Below are 23,033 nucleotides of genomic sequence, written 5' to 3'. Positions count from 1 at the left end.
TCTCCTGTAAAGTCTCATTCTAAAGGCATAGCTGGAGTGCTCAGTCATGTACACACTCTTCAAACTATGAACCAGACTGGAGGTATGCAACCCATATTATGACAACTCACATACAGTGACTGTGTATGAAACCTTAGGTCAAAAGCATTTTCTGCAAGAATTCACAGGATTTCAACTGCGTTTCAGAAATCTTTGCATGACTAAGAACCACAGTGTCAATCTGTTTTCAGGTATATTATCCTTTGAAGCTGAGATCTGAACACAGATTTCCAGTGGAAGCTGGGTGCTGTTTACTACCTTAAATATGAACTGAACCAATCCCAGCCCTTCTTAGCACAATGCAGTGCAGGTGGTGGCCGTGGAACATACAGGAGCAGATTGACTCAGGGTTTTTCAATGTGCCTGGATGTTGGGGAGGAGTTCTTCTGTTGAAAGAAGCCCCCCACCATCTCCCTTCTAACTCACAGAGAAGTTATACCTTTAGAACCGGGTGACAAGGCTGCTCTTTTAATGGCATATGTCTTCAAGCACCGCTCAAATGTATCATCCCATAGAGCCACCACGCCATCCTTCCCACCTGTCACAAAGCCCTGCACAAAAACAGAAGTATAAATCTACTTGATGTGTTTAACGTTTAAAGAGCTTGCTGATTAAGAAGGTGTGCACGCATGTCATAGAATTACAGAATGAAGTTTGCTTTACATAAAGAGAACATGCAGAAGGTTTGCAAGTAACATCATGGGAAGGGGGTTTCTAGGAGCAAAGTGAAACTGTTAAATTACCTCCTTATTTTTGCTGTTGCTAGAAAGTGTAACATTGCCTGCCAGAAGAGGTAATTTTGTTTTATTTGTAGTACTGAAATGTTTTTTCGTTTGCTGTTATATTTGCTGCTATGTTACTGTTTTATTTTTCGTGTTATGAAATTTTTCTTGCAATTGCTGATTTTGTATTGCTGTTCACTTTGTTGCAAGCTGCTTTGAGCACTTTTGTGTGTGTTGCGTATGTGTAAAGTCAGCATACAAATAAGATGATGATGATGATGAAAGAATGTGACATGGACCAGGGTTTAAATTAATGTGACTAAGAAGTGCTCATAATTGTGGTAACAAAGCAATATGTAGTCATGACTGGGAGAATAGCCTGGCTGGACTTGCTTTGGGGCATTTTAGGATAATTATATGGAACAGGGCTCCTGTGCCATTAGTAAGTGCTCCAAAGGGAGAACTTGGCCAGGTGCAGCCTCTTCTGCTAAAGTGGTAGAAAAAGGTTTACCTGCTGAAAATTCTCTTTTACAGAACTGCTACCTAGCATCTTTCTTATGTCCCATCCTTAACTTTGAGACTTACTGCAAGTGCCCTCTTGCTCTGGTGTGGCTGAGGCACATTTGTGAATGTTGCCTAAAATGCTACTATGATCAGCCAGGTAGTCAGCAGAGCACAGCAGCCTGGGTTACAGAGAATAGCAGGGAATGTAAAAAAGGTCAACGCCAGAGGGAATTAAGGATGGATCATCCCAGCTGTCTTTAATAGGCAGAAACACCTATCAATGACGATGCCTCCTCCAGTTGTAACTAGAGCCAACCTGTTTCCTCCAATAAGCCCATCTGATTTCCAAAGACACTTTTCTGTTATACCTTAGTGGTAGAGCACATGCAAAACATGCAGGACGACCCAGTTTAATCCCTGGCTTCTCCAGTTAAAAAGACAAGGGAGCAAGTGAAGTCTCTGTGTGAGACACAAAAGAGCAGAGCTTGGAAAAGTTACTTTTTTGAACTACAACTCCCATCAGCCCCAGCCAGCATGGCCACTGGATTGGGCTGATGGGAGTTGTAGTTCAAAAAAGTAACTTTTCCAAGCTCTGGCTCTGACTTGGTATAAGGCAGCTTCCTATGTTTCAGAGCTTGGAAAAGTTACTTTTTTTGAACTACAACTCCCATCAGCCCCAGCCAGCATGGCCACTGGATTGGGCTGATGGGAGTTGTAGTTCAGAAAAGTAACTTTTCCAAGTTCTGCAAAAGAGCCAACGCAAGCCAGAGTAGACTAGATTATATGACCTGTCTTAAGGGAGTTTCTTATGTTCTCCTTCTTAAAAAGCCAGAACTTAAATACTAGAAATGCTGTAAACAGTGTACCTCCAATTTCCATTGTTTCATTCTGCAGGCCAGATAATCCCAGATAATGACTGCTTGCCAGTTCAAAGGTTATAAACCTCACAAAACATCTTGGCAGTCTAAAGATTCTTGGAGGGAAACTGTGGCACATCTGAACTCCAATGACATTGGGAAAAGCAACTGAGAGGTCTCAGGAATCAAATATATATTGAAGACCAAAGGCCAAGGCTTTCAAGTGAAAATGTTCAGAACTGCTGCACATTCACAGCAATCATGGACCGGTGAAAAATCAACTAGGTGCAGTTATCTCTATAGGGAAAATTAAACAAGAAGGCAATATAATAGTAGGGACATATTATCCCTCTTCTTTAAAAAAATTAGGTTGTGATCTGAATAGAAAATGAAAAAAGTAAGGAGACAGAAACAGAACATACAAAGGATGGGTGATTTCAATCAACTACTCTCAAATTTAAAAGAATAAATGAAAACATGGGTCATGTCAGTGAGACAATTTCTAGATGTAATCATAAAAAGTGCTGCAGATCTGGAAAGAATATTGTAGAAATTTGGAAGGTTGCCTAAAATTATCAGAGGGATGGAGCAGCTACCTCCTTACGATGAAAAGTTGTGTCTTTTCAAATTAGAAAAAAGGCGACAAAGGAGAACATGATAGAGATTTGGAAGAAGTTTGATGTGGAGAACAGAAGTTTGATGTGGAGAACAGAAAGAGAAATCATTCTTTGTCTCCTAAAACACTTTATTTCAGGGTCAATCAATAAAAATAGCAGTAAGTTCTAGGCTTAATGGACAATATAAAAACTAACAAATCACCGGGCCCGGATGGCATCCACCCGAGAGTTCTCAAAGAACTCAAAGGTGAAATTGCTGATCTGCTAACTAAAATATGTAACTTGTCCCCCGGGTCCTCCTCCGTGCCTGAGGACTGGAAAGTGGCAACTGTAACACCAATATTCAAAAAGGGATCCAGAGGGGATCCTGGAAATTACAGGCCAGTTAGCTTAACTTCTGTCCCTGGAAAACTGGTAGAAAGTATTATTAAAGCTAGATTAACTAAGCACATAGAAGAACAAGCCTTGCTGAAGCAGAGCCAGCATGGCTTCTGCAAGGGAAAGCCCTGTCTCAGTAACCTATTAGAATTCTTTGAGAGTGTCAACAAGCATATAGATAGAGGTGATCCAGTGGACATAGTGTACTTAGACTTTCAAAAAGCGTTTGACAAGGTACCTCACCAAAGACTTCTGAGGAAGCTTAGCAGTCATGGAATAAGAGGAGAGGTGCTCTTGTGGATAAGGAGTTGGTTAAGAAGCAGAAAGCAGAGAGTAGGAATAAACGGACAGTTCTCCCAATGGAGGGCTGTAGAAAGTGGAGTCCCTCAAGGATCGGTATTGGGACCTGTACTTTTCAACTTGTTCATTAATGACCTAGAATTAGGAGTGAGCAGTGAAGTGGCCAAGTTTGCTGACGACACTAAATTGTTCAGGGTTGTTAAAACAAAAAGGGATTGTGAAGAGCTCCAAAAAGATCTCTCCAAACTGAGAGAATGGGCGGAAAAATGGCAAATGCCATTCAATATAAACAAGTGTAAAATTATGCATATTGGAGCAAAAAATCTGAATTTCACATATACGCTCATGGGGTCTGAACTGGCGGTGACCGACCAGGAGAGAGACCTCGAGGTTGTAGTGGACAGCATGATGAAAATGTCGACCCAGTGTGCGGCAGCTGTGAAAAAGGCAAATTCCATGCTAGCGATAATTAGGAAAGGTATTGAAAATAAAACAGCCGATATCATCATGCCGTTGTATAAATCTATGGTGCGGCCGCATTTGGAATACTGTGTACAGTTCTGGTCACTTCATCTCAAAAAGGATATTACAGAGTTGGAAAAGGTTCAGAAGAGGGCAACCAGAATGATCAAGGGGATGGAGCGACTCCCTTACGAGGAAAGGTTGCAGCATTTGGGGCTTTTTAGTTTAGAGAAAAGGCGGGTCAGAGGAGACATGATAGAAGTGTATAAAATTATGCATGGCACTGAGAAAGCGGATAGAGAAAAGTTCTTCTCCCTCTCTCATAATACTAGAACTCGTGGACATTCAAAGAAGCTGAATGTTGGAAGATTCAGGACAGACAAAAGGAAGTACTTCTTTACTCAGCGCATAGTTAAACTATGGAATTTGCTCCCACAAGATGCAGTAATGGCCACCAGCTTGGATGGCTTTAAAAGAAGATTAGACAAATTCATGGAGGACAGGGCTATCAATGGCTACTAGCCATGATGGCTGTGCTGTGCCACCCTAGTCAGAGGCAGCATGCTTCTGAAAGCCAGTTGCCGGAAGCCTCAGGAGGGGAGAGTCTTCTTGCACTTGGGTCCTGCTTGCGGGCTTCCCCCAGGCACCTGGTTGGCCACTGTGAGAACAGGATGCTGGACTAGATGGGCCACTGGCCTGATCCAGCAGGCTCTTCTTATGTTCTTATGTTCTTAAGTTCAGGACAAAACAAAAAGAACCAAGGTTTATCCCCAGATGATCTTCAATAGCTATCAGCTTGGATGACTTTCAAAAGGATTACAAAACTCACAGAAGCTAGTCTATCAATGGCAGTAAACCATTCTAATCATGTCTACTCAGAAGTCAGTTCTATGGATTTCAATAGGGCTTACTCCGAGGTAAGCAGAGTTAGGATTGCAACCTAAAACACTAACCTCCATGCTCAGTAGCAGTATGATTGAGTTTCAGGTGCTGAGGACAAACATTCTGCCTATCTTCAACTATTCTATCTATATCACCTGGAAACAGGCTTGATAAATCCTTGATCTGATTCAGCAAAGTAATTCTCATATTCCTATTAGAAGTAGGCCTGGCATCACTGTGTATTCATTTGCGTTAAGTGCCACTTAGCAAAGCATTTCTGGACATACAAACCCAAGGATGCCAAAATGAAATTTTGTGTGTGTGTGTGTGTGTGTGTGTGTGTGTATCTCTCTGTGTGTGTATGTGCATGGGGTGGGCTGTGAAATGAGATATTTACTTATATGGTTTTGAAATCCCAAAACCAAAGAAAGTATATATGATGATGACACAAGACATACATACCTTATCTAAGGCATGCATAGCAAATACAGGACCATCATGAGCTTTCACAGTTTTAAGCAAAGAAATATCTTTCCAGATGTAAATATCTCCCATTGCCGATCCAGAGAAAGCAAAGTCCTCTATTCGTCCATAGGAAACACTCATCATAGTTTCTTGTTTCCCAATATTTCCAAATATGCCACGTTTGGAGGTAAAACCACCACCTAAATTATGATGACAGAGCAACAAGCATTATTATAATTTGCTGTCTTGTTTTTGTGTGCATTTTATTAATGACCTAAATCATGGCTCCTGCCCTGTTATACTCTATGAAGGTAACATCCTACCATACTGACAGCCCTGCACATAGTTATCACTTCTCACCTAGTACCAATTCCCCCCAAATGTCTGCAACCCAGTTTGCAAAAAATAGCCCCTTTCCCCAGAAAACTTCTTCCGAGTCGACACTTTTGTCTTTGTTTTACAGAAAGTCTAACTGTACTTTTTGGAGACTGGTCATGTTGACATCTTTTTTCCCACAACTCTTTCTTGAACCTTCCAGCCGGACACCATTTTTGCATCTCACCCCTGCAACCCTGCCCAGTGGGACATCTAGTGAGAGCACGTGATCTCCCAGAGTTCCCATGTGAATACTTTCTTGAGGCCTAGGATCACTGGATCTCTCTGCCCTTTATGGATTTAAGCTGCCACTGAGGATTCCTTTTCCCTTTTCTTCCTGCCAATCATATCAGCAGACTGAGGACAGGTAAAACCCACCCTCTCTCTCACTCTCTCTCTTATCCCTCTTGGTTGTTTGCCTTCCAACCACTTCTCACCTCCTTCTTGACCCACTCAGACCATTCTGCTCTCTCTCTTCATCTAAGAATAGCTGGACAGCCAACCATTAGCTCACTGCTACTCCTGCTTTTCTTCCATTTCTTTCTTCTGGAATAGCCTGCGCTAAGGCTGTGTTTCAGGAAGACTATGATTTTGCTTTTTATTATCTTTTGATAAAACTCCTTTGTCAGTTAAGTCCTAAAGTCTCATCTCTCTTTACCCTTCCCCTGAACCTTACATTGATGCAAAGTTCCTGCTAATTTGTTAAAAGATGCTAGTTTCTGGGCCAGTTCTACAGGACTGACAGCATCTTGTCCTTCAGCAGAAACAGACCAGGGGTTACAGAGGGAAGACATTCTCCTAGCACAAGGGTAATTCCCTCCAATCGTCTGCTATTCCTGCTAATCACTCTCTCAACACAAAAAATAGCTGAGATGTGTGTCGGGCTTATGTGTCCCTGAGCAACCACAGTAACAAGGCAGCTTCCTCACAGGGCAGATGACTCTTTTGCATCTCTCAGTTGGGAGAGTGACTGAATTATGCCCTTCTCCCTCCCAAGGATAATGGGGAGAAGGCAAGGCTAATTCAGTGAATCATGCAGATATGTATCAGGCTGCCCCCTTCGTGGGTGATGGGTCAATTATTTTATTTCTTGAGGCTATGTGAGAAATTTGATCTAGTTCACATTTCAAGCCAAATCTATCAAATTCACACTTTCCGAAACGAGATGAGAACAGAAATACACCACCACTTATTCAAATTTTGCAATGCCATTCGCCAACAAAAATACCTATGTTAGGGAAAAGTGTGCATAAAAATGAATATATGAGTGAAAATAACATACCAAAAGGAATTATATGATGAGAAATCGCTTGCAAAATGTGTACATTAGTCAAAAGTCAAAATAAAAGTGTGTTTATTAGAAATTCACACTAAAATGCTGGAGAATTTTAATGAAGATATTTTTAATGGCAAATTGCTGTAGAAATGTTGAAAAATATTGGAAAAATTCAAAACTGAGAGAACAGAAATTGACAGATCTTTTCATCCCAATTTGAGGCTTACTGTCAGTTCTCTCATGGCCAACTAGTGTGCCCTGGCAATGAAGTAATGATATAAGAAATGCATCATATTTGAAGTACAGTTGTTTTTGTCTGCAATTTTTATTATAGTGTGATTCAAAAGCCATTCTTCCTAACTGTGTTGTGTTAGTTTCAGGTTAATTGCCTGTTATTTGGTTGCCTATCAGCACACAGTGTGATGACTACATACACTTGGAGGCCTGGTGATCTATCACACTAATAGTTACAAGTGTAGTGTAATGGCTAGAGTGTCAGACTAGAACTGGTGCAACCCAGACTCACATGAACTCATAAAGAAGAATACCTGAATTTGAACATGTTCTGCTCTACTACAGTTAAGGTGACTGGAACATTCAGCACCCTTTAGATTGTGGTCACTGTCACACATTCCAAAGTGCTTTCATGTCATGCATTCTATGCCACATGCTCCTGGAGACGGAATCATGCGGAGGTCCTATGATCCAGAACATCACCAGTGATACCAGAAGCTTCTTAGGGGTGATTCCCATGAGTATGGTGAATTGAAAAATTGCTGTGGCTATCAGACATCACTGGAAAGTCATCATACAGGGGCACACCAGCTCATAGTTCACATCCTGGCCATGACTTTAAGCATGACTTCAGGCAGGGGTAGGGCAAGAGAATGGCTCAGACTGGCAGCCTTGTGAACATGATGAAATGGTCCATGGTGAAGGAGTAACTTATATTCTTAATGTAGCACAGTACCTGCTTGCTGCCAAAATTTGATGTGCTTCATTCCAACGGTTACCAGTTTATCAGCATGATGGGGGTTGCATTTCACTACGAATATCTTGTCTTTATGACCTCTGTAATGAATTAAAAAGTAAAGGATACACGAGTTGTCTATTTTTCCACTACTGGAGATTATGGAGCACTGTAAGTTGTGTGTGTGTTTTAAAGAATGGTCACAAAAGAAAACTACTTGGGATTAATTTTTAGAAATTAAAAAGATGGTAATGTTGGGGTTTCTAGATCTGTAAACAAGTCTTAGAATGTAACTAGGAGTGACAGCAGCAGACCTGCATTTTACAACAAAGGGCACCACTGAACAGGAATGTACCATGTGTTGCTACTGCAAGACAGACATTCTGTATACATTCTGGTGGTGTAGGCTTACATCCATATTGTTTCTGACCTAAACACAAGCAGATTTAGAACTCACATACTAAAATGATCCTTGTATCTTTAGTGTGTTTCCAGACTCTCGCTATTTTGTGGATGGGAGTAAATTCCATACTGGCAAATTCAGGTTGCACAACTAAAGTGGATTCAGTGCTCTTGTGTGGCAAACCCACTCCCCCCCCCAAAAAAAACCCTCTCAGACTTTGGCTATAAAGGTCTGGATTGCTGATGGAACATATTGCCCCCCTTTGGAGTAAAAAAAGGAAAGGAGGGCCTTTGTACTTTTCTGGGCATTTAGTATGACACTCTTTGCTTGATGATGTCATGTTCCAGTTGAGTGTAATAATATCCCAAGATATCTAAAAGAAGTTACCTGTTCTACTGAGTGCCCATTAATCTGCCAGCGATGCATAACCCTTTTTCTAGAAAAGACTAAAACCTTTGATTTAGTATAATTGATTGTCAAGAGTTCATTTTTACAAAAAGAGGCAAGCGCACTTAGCAGACGTCTTAGACCAATGCATGTTAACAATAAAAGGACTACATCGTCGGCATACAAAAGGATAGAGAGACGCCTTTGGGACAGTCTTGGCTGATGAGAACAGGACGGGGTCAAGCTATCAACCAGGGAGTTAATATAAAAATTGAACAATGTGGGAGCTAAAATACATCCTTGCTTAACACCCTTGTGGGTAGGGATAGGCTTGGATAACTGGTCAGCGCTGTATGAGTAACAGAAGACACCTGTCGATGTTGGTGGACTCCAGTTTCACCCAAAGTCTGTCTCTAGGGATCAGGTCAAATGCAGATTTGAAGTCGATAAAAGCCGAATATAAGGCTCCCTCAGGCTTGGCCATATACTTTTCTGACAAATGTTGGAGGACTAGGCCATGATCCATAGTGGAGCGATCCGCTCTAAAGCCGGCCCGTTCATCGGCTAGAATATGGTCTTGTTCAAGCCAATCTTGCAATTTCTCAAATAAGTGGTGTGCATACAACATGCTGACAATATTGAGGAGGCTGACTGGTCTGTAGTTAGAGGGGTCAAATCGAGAATCCTTTTTATAGATTGGAATAATTATAGTGAGGCCCCTGTCCTCCGGAATACAGGCCGAGCGGTCTATGGTGGTGAATAATGCAAAATGCAAGTGAATAAGGCAGCCAGCATTGGTACCCACCATTCCGGAAAGGATTTGAATAACTCGGCTGGAATGTTATCAGGACCTGGAGCTTTGCCTAATTTAAGACTGTCAATAAGATTGGTGACTTCCCTCGCAGTAACTGGTGGCCACTCCGGATACTCATGCATATCAAAAATGGGCGATTGATGGCATAGGTGTTTGCAGGCATATATTTTGCTAAAGTGAGATTCCCAAGTGCTCACTGAGATGTAATAGTCTAAATTAGTTGAGGATTTGGGCCAACCCCTAGCGACCAGCTTCCAGAAAGAGCTCGAGTCCTTTAGTCTAGAGCAGCATTACCCAACCTTTTTCGACCCAACGCCCCTTTGCAAAATCTTTTTGTGCCCAATGCCCCCCTCAGATTAAGTAAATGCCAATGCTTCATATTCTTCCCTTAAAATATGAGTAATGCATAAAAGGTATTTTCAATTATTATTACTGATTGTTTTTATCATGCCTTGTTATTGCTCTTAGATTACACATTGAATTCTTAGTATGATTTATTAATATACATAGATAGTTACAGAAAAGTAAATCAAATGAGATTTATTATAAAATACTAGTGTGATCCTTGAGCTTGATGAGTTTGGGCTAACTTCACAATATCTGGAGTATACTTGGATAGTAATAGTCTTAAGTCACCACGACTAACAATATCCAAACGGTTTCGATTCTTCACTAGTATGCGATTCACTGCACTAGATCCTTGTTCAACAAGATAAGAAGATGGGAAAGCAATATAAAGAAGTTTTGCTTTTCTCCATAGAGCAGGAGATTTCACATGATGTTTCAGCCACATGACTTGGTGTCCTCTGCTGTTGAAGATTTGTTTCAATTCATCATCATTTTGAAGCTCAACAATTTCTTCTTGCAAACTAAGGTCTTGGTCTTCTGCTTTGCAAATGAATGGATTTGAAACAACGGGTAGCGAGTGTGTCCCATTCCTGAAGAAAACCAGCAAATAACTGACTGTCTGCGTCACCCGTTTGCACACGGCACTCATCCGTTGGAAGAATGCGCCCTCCACCAATACACCCAGCTTATCAAACACTCTCTCGTGATTGGTTCCAACATCCCTCAAGACAGCATCGGAACATTACCTAGTGCCCGGGGCGTGGCTAATATCCCCATTCCTTGATATGACACTGGCCGCTATTCAGAATTTCTTTACTAAAGAGCACACACTATTTATAGTGTTATTTCCATGAATTGAGACTATTAAATACATTCTAACTGGGGACAAAACAGTTTAAAAATTAATGATTTGTGTATTAAATAAAATTAAACTTAAATGCTTCAACTGTCACATCAGACCACCAAATGCCAACACCCCCCTAATGAACTCCAACACCCCCCTAAAGTTTGTAGTCACACCAACGCCCCCCTGAAAGGCTGTAATGCCACCCAGAGGGGTGCTACCGGCCACGTTGGGAATTGCTGGTCTAGAGGCTTCTAACAAGCAGTGCCAACTTTCTTTTTGGGCTAAGGACTTTTTCCGTGCAATTAAGCATTTATAAAATTTCTTTAGTTCCAAACATTCCATGAACAAAGGCTGAGAATTGTTGGCTCTGTATAGATTGTATTTAGCAAGTAAGCATTTTTTCAGAGCCAAACATTCCTTGTCAAACCAGGGTTTGGATTTGCATGTAGGAAAAAGACATTTTGAGTGAGATTTGGGGGCTAGATCTTTTTGTAGAGTCAGAATCAATTGGTGAAAGGAGTCAAGAGCAATTTTTCACGATGTCGCTGTAGTTCCAGCTCTTCATTCAGAGTTGGTCTCTGTTTAAGATGTATGGGGTGGTCGCCGCAGTGCAAAGTAAGGACTAGAGGGAAATGGTCACTTTCAGAGCAGTTGTCCACTACGCAGGACAAAACTGTGTGGTATATGTCATAGGATACCACAAAACAGTCGATGGTGGATGTTCTCGTACCAGATAGGTGAATTCACCATTGCCATCACCCTTTACGCGACCATTTGCCATAACTAGGTTCTGGTTGTTCAACATCTGTATGAAATATAATCCGGCATAATTATATCCGATGTCCTTTGAGTATCTGTCCGGTATGCCCAAAAGCTCATCTGGGGGCGGTGATGCCTCTTGGAAGTGAGAGAAAAAGGCATCGTCGCTCGGACCTGTTCGAGCATTAAAATAGCCGTCGACAACTACCGTGGCTTCAGGGTATAATGTTGATGTTTTATCGATATATTCTTCTAATTTTAGCATAACAGCTTTCATTAAGGTTTTTTGATGACAGGGAGGAAGGTAGACATTAACAAGTAATAAGCAGGCCCAGTCAAATTTGATGACTAGAGGTATTGCAAGCTTCTCCAGGGGGTCGAGTCTCTTGATAGAAATTCGTAAATTAGTAGAGATAAGCATACTCTAGCCACCCTTAGGGCAACCCCCCTTGGAGCTTGGGGTAGCTTCGAGTGAATAAGTTGTGAATCCATTTAGTTGACTACTGCCCAAATAACACAGCACTGATTTTAAACCTGAATTTCTTTTAAGCATTATATTTTGTATTAACTGTAAAATTGAGAAAACGACTGGTTGAATTTCTCTATTCTTTTGTGTATTTTTACCTTGTATTGTAAACTGGTCTATGCACCATAATAAACTCTATCTATCTATCTATCTATCTATCTATCTATCTATCTATCTATCTATCTATCTATCTATCTATCTATCTATCTATCTATCTACCTACCTACCTACCTACCTACCTACCTACCTACCTACCTACCTACCTACCTACCTACCTACCTACCTACCTACCTACCTACCTCTCAAACTTTTTCACAGTAAGGAAAGTAATGGGAAAATTCACTCAACAATATTGGATAATAATTACTTGATGTGATGTCATTTAGCCTCCCCACAAGCAAATCAGAATGAATGCTCAATAAATACCCAAAGTCGTATAGCCTCTCCATAAACTTTGTGCAACAAATCAGGATGAATGTTCAAAAAAACAGGTCTTCTGGAAGCAAGCTCAGTGTCTGGAGAAGTCTGAATTAAATTCCTCTGCCAAGTCATATTGTCATATTCTTACTAGTATAATCATCATAATGCAATTTGGTTTTGTCTGTTTCTGATGCTGAGGTTGTTTTGTTTGTTTTGGCTATCACAGTCTGCACCTGTACATCAGCCAAACAGAAAAGCACCTGGATCTGTCCAAAATATCAAAGCGATGCTAGAGAATTCTTATTCAACTGCAAATCTTCTCCACTTTGAGTAAAGGTTAAAAGAATATATAGCATATGGGGAACAGCCTCCAAAAAAGGGTTGTGAAATAATTCATAAGGGGTGGGAAAAAACACAGCTGTATTTCAGTATGTTCAAGATAACAGAGGGAAAGGCGGCACAGGTCAAATTAATGAAGAGAGCTATAAAGGGTAGCATTTAAACCACTGGGCAATAAGTAAGCTGCTATTAATATTTAAGCAGTCTCAGAAGGAAGCCTGGAAGATCTGTAACAAGTAATTGAGGCACATGAGATGGATAATTAGAAAGGCAAAAATTAAAACAATATTTCAAAGAACAGTTTAGCCAACATACATAAGGCCTGAAAGATGGTTTTTGATTAATTCATGTTAGTTGTTTGAGTGAGTCCTGGGACTTGGCATGCTGAGTTTTAAATCGCTACAGTACAGGTTGCTAGATGATTTGTAAGAAGTTATCAGACTGAGGGAGAAGAAGAGATGGAAGGCTCTGCCCCCGTCCCCTCTGCAAAGGGATGTCAGCCCTTCTACAAAAGTTTTAGCTTTCATTGTAAAAAGTAAAAGCATTATCCATCTCCAGGTGGTACAAGGTCCTTGGAATTGTTTTTAAAGTGTGGGTGTGTTGGGGGGTCAAGGCTTGTAAATAGGGAATTCGATTCGGTTCACAATTAAAGCTGAATCAATCAAATTTGCACTTTCTGAAACAATAAGAGAATCAAAACACAGCCATGATTCAAAATTCACTCGTATCTAAAATTTATTATGCAGTTCTCTATTACCCAACTATGTTTACAAAAATGCATGTATTGAGGAAAGTGCATAAAAATGAATACATTAGTGAAAATAACATACAAAAATGCATTATATTAGGAGACATTTGCAAGCAAATGCATGTACATTAGTTAAAACTGCATAAAATGTGTTTATTAGGAAAAATTCACACTAAAAAGCTTAAAGTTTTTCATGAGGATTTAAAAAAAAATTCACAAATTTCTGCAGAAATATGGAGAACAGAATTTAAGATTGGTTCAAAAGAGTTCTGAGAGCCAAGACAGAGAGGCCCAGAGGGCCACACTCGGGCCGCAGGCCTGAGGTTCCCCACCCCTACTTTAAAGCTCCTTGCTTTTTAGGGATTTGACAGAGATCTGCTCTTGATACATAGCCCTGCCACCATCACCTATCGTTCAGCTCTCAGTCTGCCACTGAAGCACTAGCATGCCTAAATAAGAGTTTGTATGCAACTCAGTGCTAAGGAGATCGTTCCATCGGTGCAAACATGTCTCCTCTCCCTCTACACTGTTCTGGGGGTTCTCCCGACCCTCTGGAGAAGATTTGGGAAGTTGTGGGGGGCCATATGGAGGGAGGGGGGAAGTTCCATTGTGCTTGCAGGAATCATGCTGGCTTTTGCTAGTTAGCTAAATACATCCCACGTTGTTTTGTACCAATATACAACATAGTTCAATTGTATGTAAGATTTCAGTGATATACTTTATATTAACATAAAAAGCCCACTACAACTCAATGAGATGCACTGCAAAATGCACTGTATTCAAAGAAATCATTGAGAACAACAGTTCGCCTGCCCATTGCCACACACTCCTTTTTTTTTTTTTTTACAAAAAGGAAAATACTAATTTAATAGCTGAAATGAGAACATTCATTAGGAAACCAATCAAGTATGTGACCAAGCTCTTCCCCAATACTTTGAGCCTTCAGGCTACTACAAAAGCTTCTTAGCCATTGCTGGGTTGACAGCTGAGCTCCCAGACAGCAAATGAAATAAATAAATCGAAATATCTAAAATATGTTTGCTCCAGTTTGTGATGCGGAAGATGGGAGTGGGCCAGGCAGAAACAGGAGACTTGCAAATCTATTTATACCACCAAATGAAACTTCACCACCAAAACTGAATGGCAAGTGCAGTCCAAGAAGGAATCTCCACTCCAGCTACACCATCATCCACAAAAAGAGGGCAGCTACAGGACATTTGATTAAAATGCTTTCATAAAGGACATTGACTAGCTTGCTTGTCGCTCATTTAATGGCAAATACAGTATACTTTCAAAAGTCCTACTCCCGTTATCTGCCATATCCCACACATTTCCAAAAGGTCTCTAACCCACAGCAGTGCATTTTCAGGGGCTGCAGAGGGCAGGGAGAGGTGTGAAAACACATTCCCTGGATGCTATACAGTTCATGTAAGTAAAGTTAGGATTCAAGCCGAAGATTTCAATGCATCAAGAAGATGAGCAAGCCAATAAATGTCCTAACAAGAGTGGCATGCAAATATTAATTGTAAAAACGAAAGAGGGGAGGTCACGAAGAGGTTGGCAGGCCCTGCCCGCTATGTATACCCAACCGCCAAGGTGGCGGACCTGGAAAAGCTGAGAGAGGCAGATAGGTGTGTGGAGGAGGCCTTCAGGGACGTTATAGCTGTGTCCCACTCCAACGATGATAGCTCTCCTGCTATCATGGACAACGATGGTCTCGGGGAAGGAGAGCATCCAGCTGAGGAAGAGGGAAACGATCCCTTAGAAGGGACCCATTCCTTGGGGGATGAGCAGCTATCGTCTCGTGCCGAGGATATATCTCCAGGGGGTGGAGGGATCCTTGTAGTGGGTGATTCGATCATTAGGAACATAGACAGTGGGGTGTGTGATGGGCGTGTAGACCGCAAGGTGTTTTGCCTGCCTGGTGCGAAGGTTGCGGATATCGCCCGTCATTTAGATAGTTTGGTAGACAGTGCTGGGAAGGAGTCAGTGGTCGTGGTGCACGTTGGCACCAACGACATGGGGAAATGCAGCCGTGAGGTCCTGGAAGCAAAATTTAGGTTGCTAGGTAGGATGCTGAAAGCCAGGACCTCCAAGGTGGCTTTCTCTGAAATGCTACTGGTTCCATGCGCAGGACCAGCCAGACAGGCCCAGCTTCGTAGTCTCAATGCATGGATGAGACGATGGTGTCGGGTGGAAGGGTTCGGATTTGTTAGGCACTGGGGAACATTTTGGGACAAGCCGGGCCTGTACAAAAGGGACAGGCTCCACTTGAACCAGAATGGAACCAGACTGCTGGCACTTAAAATTAAAAAGGTAGCAGAGCAGCTTTTAAACTGACTGAGGGGGAAAACCCGACAGGAGCTGAGAAAGGTCCGGTTCGGAATAAACCTCCCCCCTGGGATAAAAACCAAAGAAATGATGAAATTTTAAAAGGGGTAGGCCTAGAAGTAGGCATTGTGAGAGCAGGGGCACAGGATATAAATTCAGAAGAGCAAAATTACCACAGGCCTAACCACAAGTGCCAAAGACACTTGAAGAGAGACACTGCTTACAAGTGCCTGTACGCTAACGCTAGGAGCCTCCGAACCAAGATGGGAGAACTGGAGTGCTTGGTCTTAGAGGAGAGCATTGATATAGTGAGCATAACCGAGACCTGGTGGAATGGAGAAAACCAGTGGGATACGGTTATCCCTGGATATAAACTATATCGGAAGGACAGGGAAGGACGTATTGGTGGCGGAGTCGCTCTATACGTGAAAGAAGGCATTGAATCCAGCAAGCTCGAAACCCCAAAAGAGGCAGACTCCTCCACAGAATCGTTGTGGGTGGTGATACCGTGCCCCAGGAGGGACTTAATACTGGGAACAATCTATCGTCCCCCTGATCAAAATGCTCAGGGAGACCTTGAGATGAGATATGAAATTGAGGAAGCATCCAAACTAGGAAATGTGGTAGTAATGGGTGACTTCAACTACCCGGACATAGACTGGCCGCATATGTGTTCCAGTCATGACAAAGAAGCAAAGTTTCTAGATATTCTAAATGACTATTCCCTAGATCAGTTGGTCATGGAACCGACCAGAGGGACGGCAACCCTGGACTTAATCCTCAGTGGGGACCGGGACCTGGTGCGAGATGTAAGTGTTGTTGAACCGATTGGGAGCAGTGACCACAGTGCTATTAAATTAAACATACATGTAACTGGCCAATTGCCAAGAAAATCCAACACGGTCACATTTGACTTCAAAAGAGGAAACTTCACAAAAATGAGGGGATTGGTAAAAAGAAAGCTGAAAAACAAAGTCCAGAGGGTCACATCACTCGAAAATGCTTGGAAGTTGTTTAAAAACACTATATTAGAAGCTCAACTGGAGTGCATACCGCAGATCAGAAAAGGTACCGCCAGGGCCAAGAAGATGCCAGCATGGTTAACAAGCAAAGTCAAGGAAGCTCTTAGAGGCAAAAAGTCTTCCTTCAGAAAATGGAAGTCTTGTCCGAATGAAGAGAATAAAAAAGAACACGAACTCTGGCAAAAGAAATGCAAGAAGACAATAAGGGATGCTAAAAAAGAATTTGAGGAGCACATTGCTAAGAACATAAAAACCAACAACAAAAAATTCTATAAATACATTCAAAGCAGGAGACCATCTAGGGAGACAATTGGACCCTTGGATGATAAGGGAGTCAAAGGTGTACTAAAGAACGATAAGGAGATTGCAGAGAAGCTAAATGAATTCTTTGCATCTGTCTTCACAGTGGAAGATATAGGGCAGATCCCTGAACCTGAACTAACATTTGCAGGAAGGGATTGTGAGGAACTGAGACAAATAGTGGTAACGAGAGAGGAAGTTCTAAGCTTAATGGACAATATAAAAACTGACAAATCACCGGGCCCGGATGGCATCCACCCGAGAGTTCTCAAAGAACTCAAAGGTGAAATTGCTGATCTGCTAACTAAAATATGTAACTTGTCCCTCGGGTCCTCCTCCGTGCATGAGAACTGGAAAGTGGCAAATGTAACACCAATATTCAAAAAGGGATCCAGAGGGGATCCCGGAAATTACAGGCCAGTTAGCTTAACTTCTGTCCCTGGAAAACTGGTAGAAAGTATTATTAAAGCTAGATTAACCAAGCACATAGAAGAACAAGCCTTGCTGAAGCAGAGCCAGCATGGCTTCTGCAAGGGAACGTCCTGTCTCAGTAACCTATTAGAATTCTTTGAGAGTGTCAACAAGCATATAGATAGAGGTGATCCAGTGGACATAGTGTACTTAGACTTTCAAAAAGCGTTTGACAAGGTACCTCACCAAAGGCTTCTGAGGAAGCTTAGCAGTCATGGAATAAGAGGAGAGGTCCTCTTGTGGATAAGGAATTGGTTAAGAAGCAGAAAGCAGAGAGTAGGAATAAACGGACAGTTCTCCCAATGGAGGGCTGTAGAAAGTGGAGTCCCTCAAGGATCGGTATTGGGACCTGTACTTTTCAACTTGTTCATTAATGACCTAGAATTAGGAGTGAGCAGTGAAGCGGCCAAGTTTGCTGACGACACTAAATTGTTCAGGGTTGTTAAAACAAAAAGGGATTGCGAAGAGCTCCAAAAAGACATCTCCAAACTGAGTGAATGGGTGGAAAAATGGCAAATGCAATTCAATATAAACAAGTGTAAAATTATGCATATTGGAGCAAAAAATCTGAATTTCACATATACGCTCATGGGGTCTGAACTGGCGGTGACCGACCAGGAGAGAGACCTCGGGGTTGTAGTGGACAGCACGATGAAAATGTCGACCCAGTGTGCGGCAGCTGTGAAAAAGGCAAATTCCATGCTAGCAATAATTAGGAAAGGTATTGAAAATAAAACAGCCGATATCATCATGCCGTTGTATAAATCTATGGTGCGGCTGACTTTGGAATATTGTGTACAGTTCTGGTCGCCTCATCTCAAAAAGGATATTCTAGAGTTGGAAAAGGTTCAGAAGAGGGCAACCAGAATGATCAAGGGGATGGAGCGACTCCCTTACGAGGAAAGGTTGCAGCATTTGGGGCTTTTTAGTTTAGAGAAAAGGCGGGTCAGAGGAGACATGATAGAAGTGTATAAAATTATGCATGGCATTGAGAAAGTGGATAGAGAAAAGTTCTTCTCCCTCTCTCATAATACTAGAACTCGTGGACATTCAAAGAAGCTGAATGGTGGAAGATTCAGGACAGACAAAGGGAAGTACTTCTTTACTCAGCGCATAGTTAAACTATGGAATTTGCTCCCACAAGATGCAGTAATGGCCACCAGCTTGGATGGCTTTAAAAGAAGATTAGACAAATTCATGGAGGACAGGGCTATCAATGGCTACTAGCCATGATGGCTGTGCTCTGCCACCCTAGTCAGAGGCAGCATGCTTCTGAAAACCAGTTGCCGGAAGCCTCAGGAGGGGAGAGTGTTCTTGCACTCGGGTCCTGCTTGCAGGCTTCCCCCAGGCACCTGGTTGGCCACTGTGAGAACAGGATGCTGGACTAGATGGGCCACTGGCCTGATCCAGCAGGCTCTTCTTATGTTCTTATGTTAATCAGAATGTGTGCACAGAAGCTTATGCAATTGCCTATGTGGGATCATGTGTGGGAATCGCACAGTAAGTACAGTTTATCTAAAGGAGCGCCTCCAGCATCACCAAATGTGCCGCCTTACAAGATCAGCCTCACAAGACCTTCTCTCGGTCCCGCCAGTGAAAACAATCAGGCTGGTGCGGACTAGAGAGAGGGCATTCTCGATTGTGGCCCTCACCCTCTGGAACTCTCTCCCATACGATCTTCGCCATGCCCCCTCCTTGGTAAGCTTTCGCCAAGGATTAAAAACGTGGCTATTTCAGCGGGCATACAGGATCCCTAGCAAATTTTAGTATATAATGTACAGATGTGGGTGGGTTGATTAGTTGAAGACTGTATTTATATGTCGTATTTATATTGTATTTATTTGCTGTATCTTATTTTAAATTATGTGCGCCGCCTAGAGTGGCCGTTCACTCGGCCAGATAGGCGGCATAAAAATAAAATTTTATTATTTATTATTATTATTACACTAGGGGGACAAACAGTTCTGTTCATACCTTCAAAGTGTGTAGCCAGAGGTCTGGAGGTAAGGACAGCGTGCATGATTGTGCTTTATCCCCTCCATGAGTTCAGTCTATACATTTTGAAGGTGTAAACAGGGCCATTAAGTGTACCAATCACACAGTTCCTGGTTCTTTGCAGAAGCCACTATGCACATGTTCTAACCAATGCATACAGGTCTGGGACCCAGAAGGGTGAGGTCATTGATGCAATCACAATCTCCCTCTCTATGCACACAGAAGAACATCTGTACAGGTTTAAGATATGTGTGGGGAATATATTGAACTCTTAAAATAGCATTCTGAAACTCTGACCTGACTATATATCAAAGTATACAATGTTAAGAGTGAATGTCCATGTGACAATGTTCTTACCTGGTTGCTGCCATCTTTTCTCCTTTTTTCCAGTCCCAGAGTACAATGGTATGATTATCATCTAACCCAATCGATGCCAGACATTTTCCATCAGCTGCACAAAAGCAATTCACAACATCAAAGGTGAGACATCTTGAACTGGAATGTGATAAATGCTGCATTTATTGCAGATTTTAAGTCTAGTTGCTGGTGGATGTTTTACATTAAATACAGTTTTCCATGGATATGAAACCAAATCCTCAGTTAAGAATACCATGTTAATCACAGCACGTATAGCTCTCTCTCTCTCAGAGGATCCCAGTTGTTGCAGAAAGGGGGCACCAGTAGCTTACACTATGGAACCCACCTTATTATCTAGTTTGCTGCCACCCCCTTTTCCCAGTGTTATCAAAAGTCACAAAGTATCAAGATGTGATTTAAAATAAGAGGCACACAATTTCCTTCTTTCACAGAGAGAACAGAACCCAATAATGAAGTGTTCTTTTTCAAGGAAAGCACAGAAGAGCTTAGAGTAGCCTGCTATATGGCCGTTGAACAGAGTCAACAGTGTTAAGCAACAGGAAGATTCTCCAACACAACAATGGCCTAAATCAAATGCTAGCAACTGTACCTTATTGCACCAAACTGGTGACACTGCCAATCCATCATGTCATGAGGGTCACTGGCTAACAAAACATGGGGCTTGCAAGGGAAGGAGGAGGCCTGGAAAGTATTGCCTACTACAGAATGTGTTCTACTGGCTTACTGAACTCATCAGAGAGGAAAGCAGGCTAATGTGGTAGCTACTGTTAATCAGATCAGCTGTTGCTGAGCAGATTCAGGCAAGAGTATAATCTCCCATAAAACATACAAAATATCCAGCTGCACAGCCTAGCTTGGAGGTACCAGTGGCATTTGTTGTCAAATGTTTCCCTAGCAGTCAAGAAATGTTCTTTGGGGGGGGGGAATTCAAAATATAAACTGTGAGGAACTCACAAGCATGATGCATCAAGTGAGTCTCAATATGAAACTGATACTATTTTGGATTATTGTCTATTATTCATACATCTCACACATACCCCAACTAGGCACCATGCAAAAATTAAAAGCAAAGCAGGTCTTGCTTGCCTGGGCAGATGACACAGCTCTGAGTCAAAAGGAATCACCACATCCAACAGGAAAGCTGAGTGAAAAATTTGAACAAAGGCACCCACATGGACTTTGCTTTCCTCTTAATCTCAGCTAGCCAGGCATGTCTTTAACCATCTTGTTGCACTCACAGGTTGATGAAATGGTGGATTTGATTTTACTCACGCTCACCATATACTTACAGTGAATCGAATATGTACGTAGCCCAAGATTTTGAGGGATAGGGATGGGGGAGAAATTTGACTCAGTTTGCATCAAAAGCCAAATCTGTTAAATTTGCACTTCCTGAAACAATAACTGAAACATAGCCACCCTTCCAAATTTGCACTTATCCAAGTTCTGCGATACAAACCAAGTAAAGTTTACAAAAATGCATATCTTAAGGGAAAGTGTGGATCAAAATGAACATATTAGTGAAAATAACATATAAAATGCATTATATCAGGAAAAATCACTTGCAAAAATGTGTACGTTAGGCAAAACTGCATACAAAAATGTATTTATTAGGAGAAATTCACACTAAAATTCTGAAGAATTTTCATGAGGACTTTTCTTATTCCCTGATTGATGCGGAAATGTGAAGACTTGAATTTAAGACTGGAAATTTGAGAAACTGAGAGAATGGAAATTGTCAGATCTTTCCATCCCAAGGGGGGCAACACTGTTCCTGAGCAGCACCAGTATGGTGCTTTAGTTACGCCACATACAAGTGGAAGAAGACCACGTCGGAAAAATGTTTTAGCATAAGATCTGGGTAGAAGACTCTGACATACCAGATCTATGCACCCCAGTCCCTCAAAGGACGTCTGTTTTCACCCCTCTGAAGCTTGAACTTCTTGTGAGGAAGGACTTGGAAAAAGCAAAATGTGATCATTTGATGGACAAAGATTATCTGAATTAGCATGAAAGCAGAACTTTTTGAAGTTTCTATTCTGACGATAGCGGGGATAGAGGAGGGATATGTTTCATAGACTATAGAAATTCTTTGACTTTTTGTTGTTGTATTTGCTGTTTGTTTCAGATGTTTTATGTTGTAAACCACTTAGAGTTTTGTTTAAATGTAAGCAGCATACAAATTCTCTAAATAAATAAATAAATTCAGATTGGTTCACTATCCTTTGAAATTTAGTTCTCCAGCCAAAACATGTGTAGTGTTAGGGGTAAATGTGCACAAAAATGAATATACTTTAGTGGACAAAATGCAAAAAATGTATTATTTTAGGGGAAATTGCTTGCAAAAATGTGTAAGACAAAACTGTATTAAAAATGTATGTTAGGAAAAATGCACATGGAACTGCTGACTATTTATTTATTTATTTAAAGAATTGGATACAGATGTGGAATTATGGCAGACTGAGCTTAAAATTAGAAAAAATGAAAAACCGAGAGGAACCAAAATTGACACATTCATTCTACCTGAGTTGGCAGTGGATAGCTGCTTACCTGAAAAATCAAGTGCGCACACGCCTCTTTGGTGTTGGCCTTTTAGCAGCGACAAACATTTGAGCGTCTGAGTATCCCAAACATGAATGGCAGCATCTCTCCCAACCTAAATGAGAGCACTGGCCTTAGCAGCTGTGCATAAAAACTTGACAGTAATAACTCTCACCCATGACCATCTTTAACCAGCAAGCACTTCCTAGTTTTCTCAACTTGGTGTGTCTTAAGTGCTGTTTATGTTAATATCACCAGTGCTGACAAGAAGATTCCTGACAACATTCGCATCTAGACTTGGGTGCATGAGTGCCTACTTATCTATGATCAGCTGCCCATAATTTGACTTCCATTTTTAGAGCTGTCATCCTTGCACTCCTCTCCTCAATTTCTATTCCATCCCCTTAATCATTTTATTCCGTCTTTCAGTTGCAAAGTATGTCTATGGAACAACTAGTTCTTGGTCCTCTCCAACATTCAATTATTTCTCCTTGAGCACCCTCTCAGGTAAAGGGCTCTTCTTACACAAAGTTGATCTTCATGCTTCCAGTTCTTCT

General features: G+C 41.6%; 1 protein-coding gene across 7 annotated transcripts in view; it reads right to left on the bottom strand.

The window, feature by feature from the left end:
- Window positions 1–23,033, bottom strand: part of EML6 (EMAP like 6) — a 227,115-nt gene that overhangs the window by 76,495 nt on the left and 127,587 nt on the right. For all 7 annotated transcript variants that reach the window (XM_061625728.1, XM_061625730.1, XM_061625726.1 and 4 more), the window contains 5 exons: window positions 22,486–22,591; window positions 19,915–20,008; window positions 7,848–7,948; window positions 5,224–5,426; window positions 479–590 (listed from right to left, as the gene is read on the bottom strand). In XM_061625728.1, the coding sequence (XP_061481712.1) occupies window positions 479–590; window positions 5,224–5,426; window positions 7,848–7,948; window positions 19,915–20,008; window positions 22,486–22,591 (616 nt within the window). The remainder of the gene's footprint in view (window positions 1–478; window positions 591–5,223; window positions 5,427–7,847; window positions 7,949–19,914; window positions 20,009–22,485; window positions 22,592–23,033) is intronic.

The sequence above is a fragment of the Rhineura floridana genome, chromosome 4, assembly GCF_030035675.1.
Source record: "Rhineura floridana isolate rRhiFlo1 chromosome 4, rRhiFlo1.hap2, whole genome shotgun sequence".
NCBI classification, from domain to species: Eukaryota; Metazoa; Chordata; class Lepidosauria; order Squamata; family Rhineuridae; genus Rhineura; species Rhineura floridana.
This window is presented reverse-complemented; position numbering and strand designations above follow the sequence as displayed.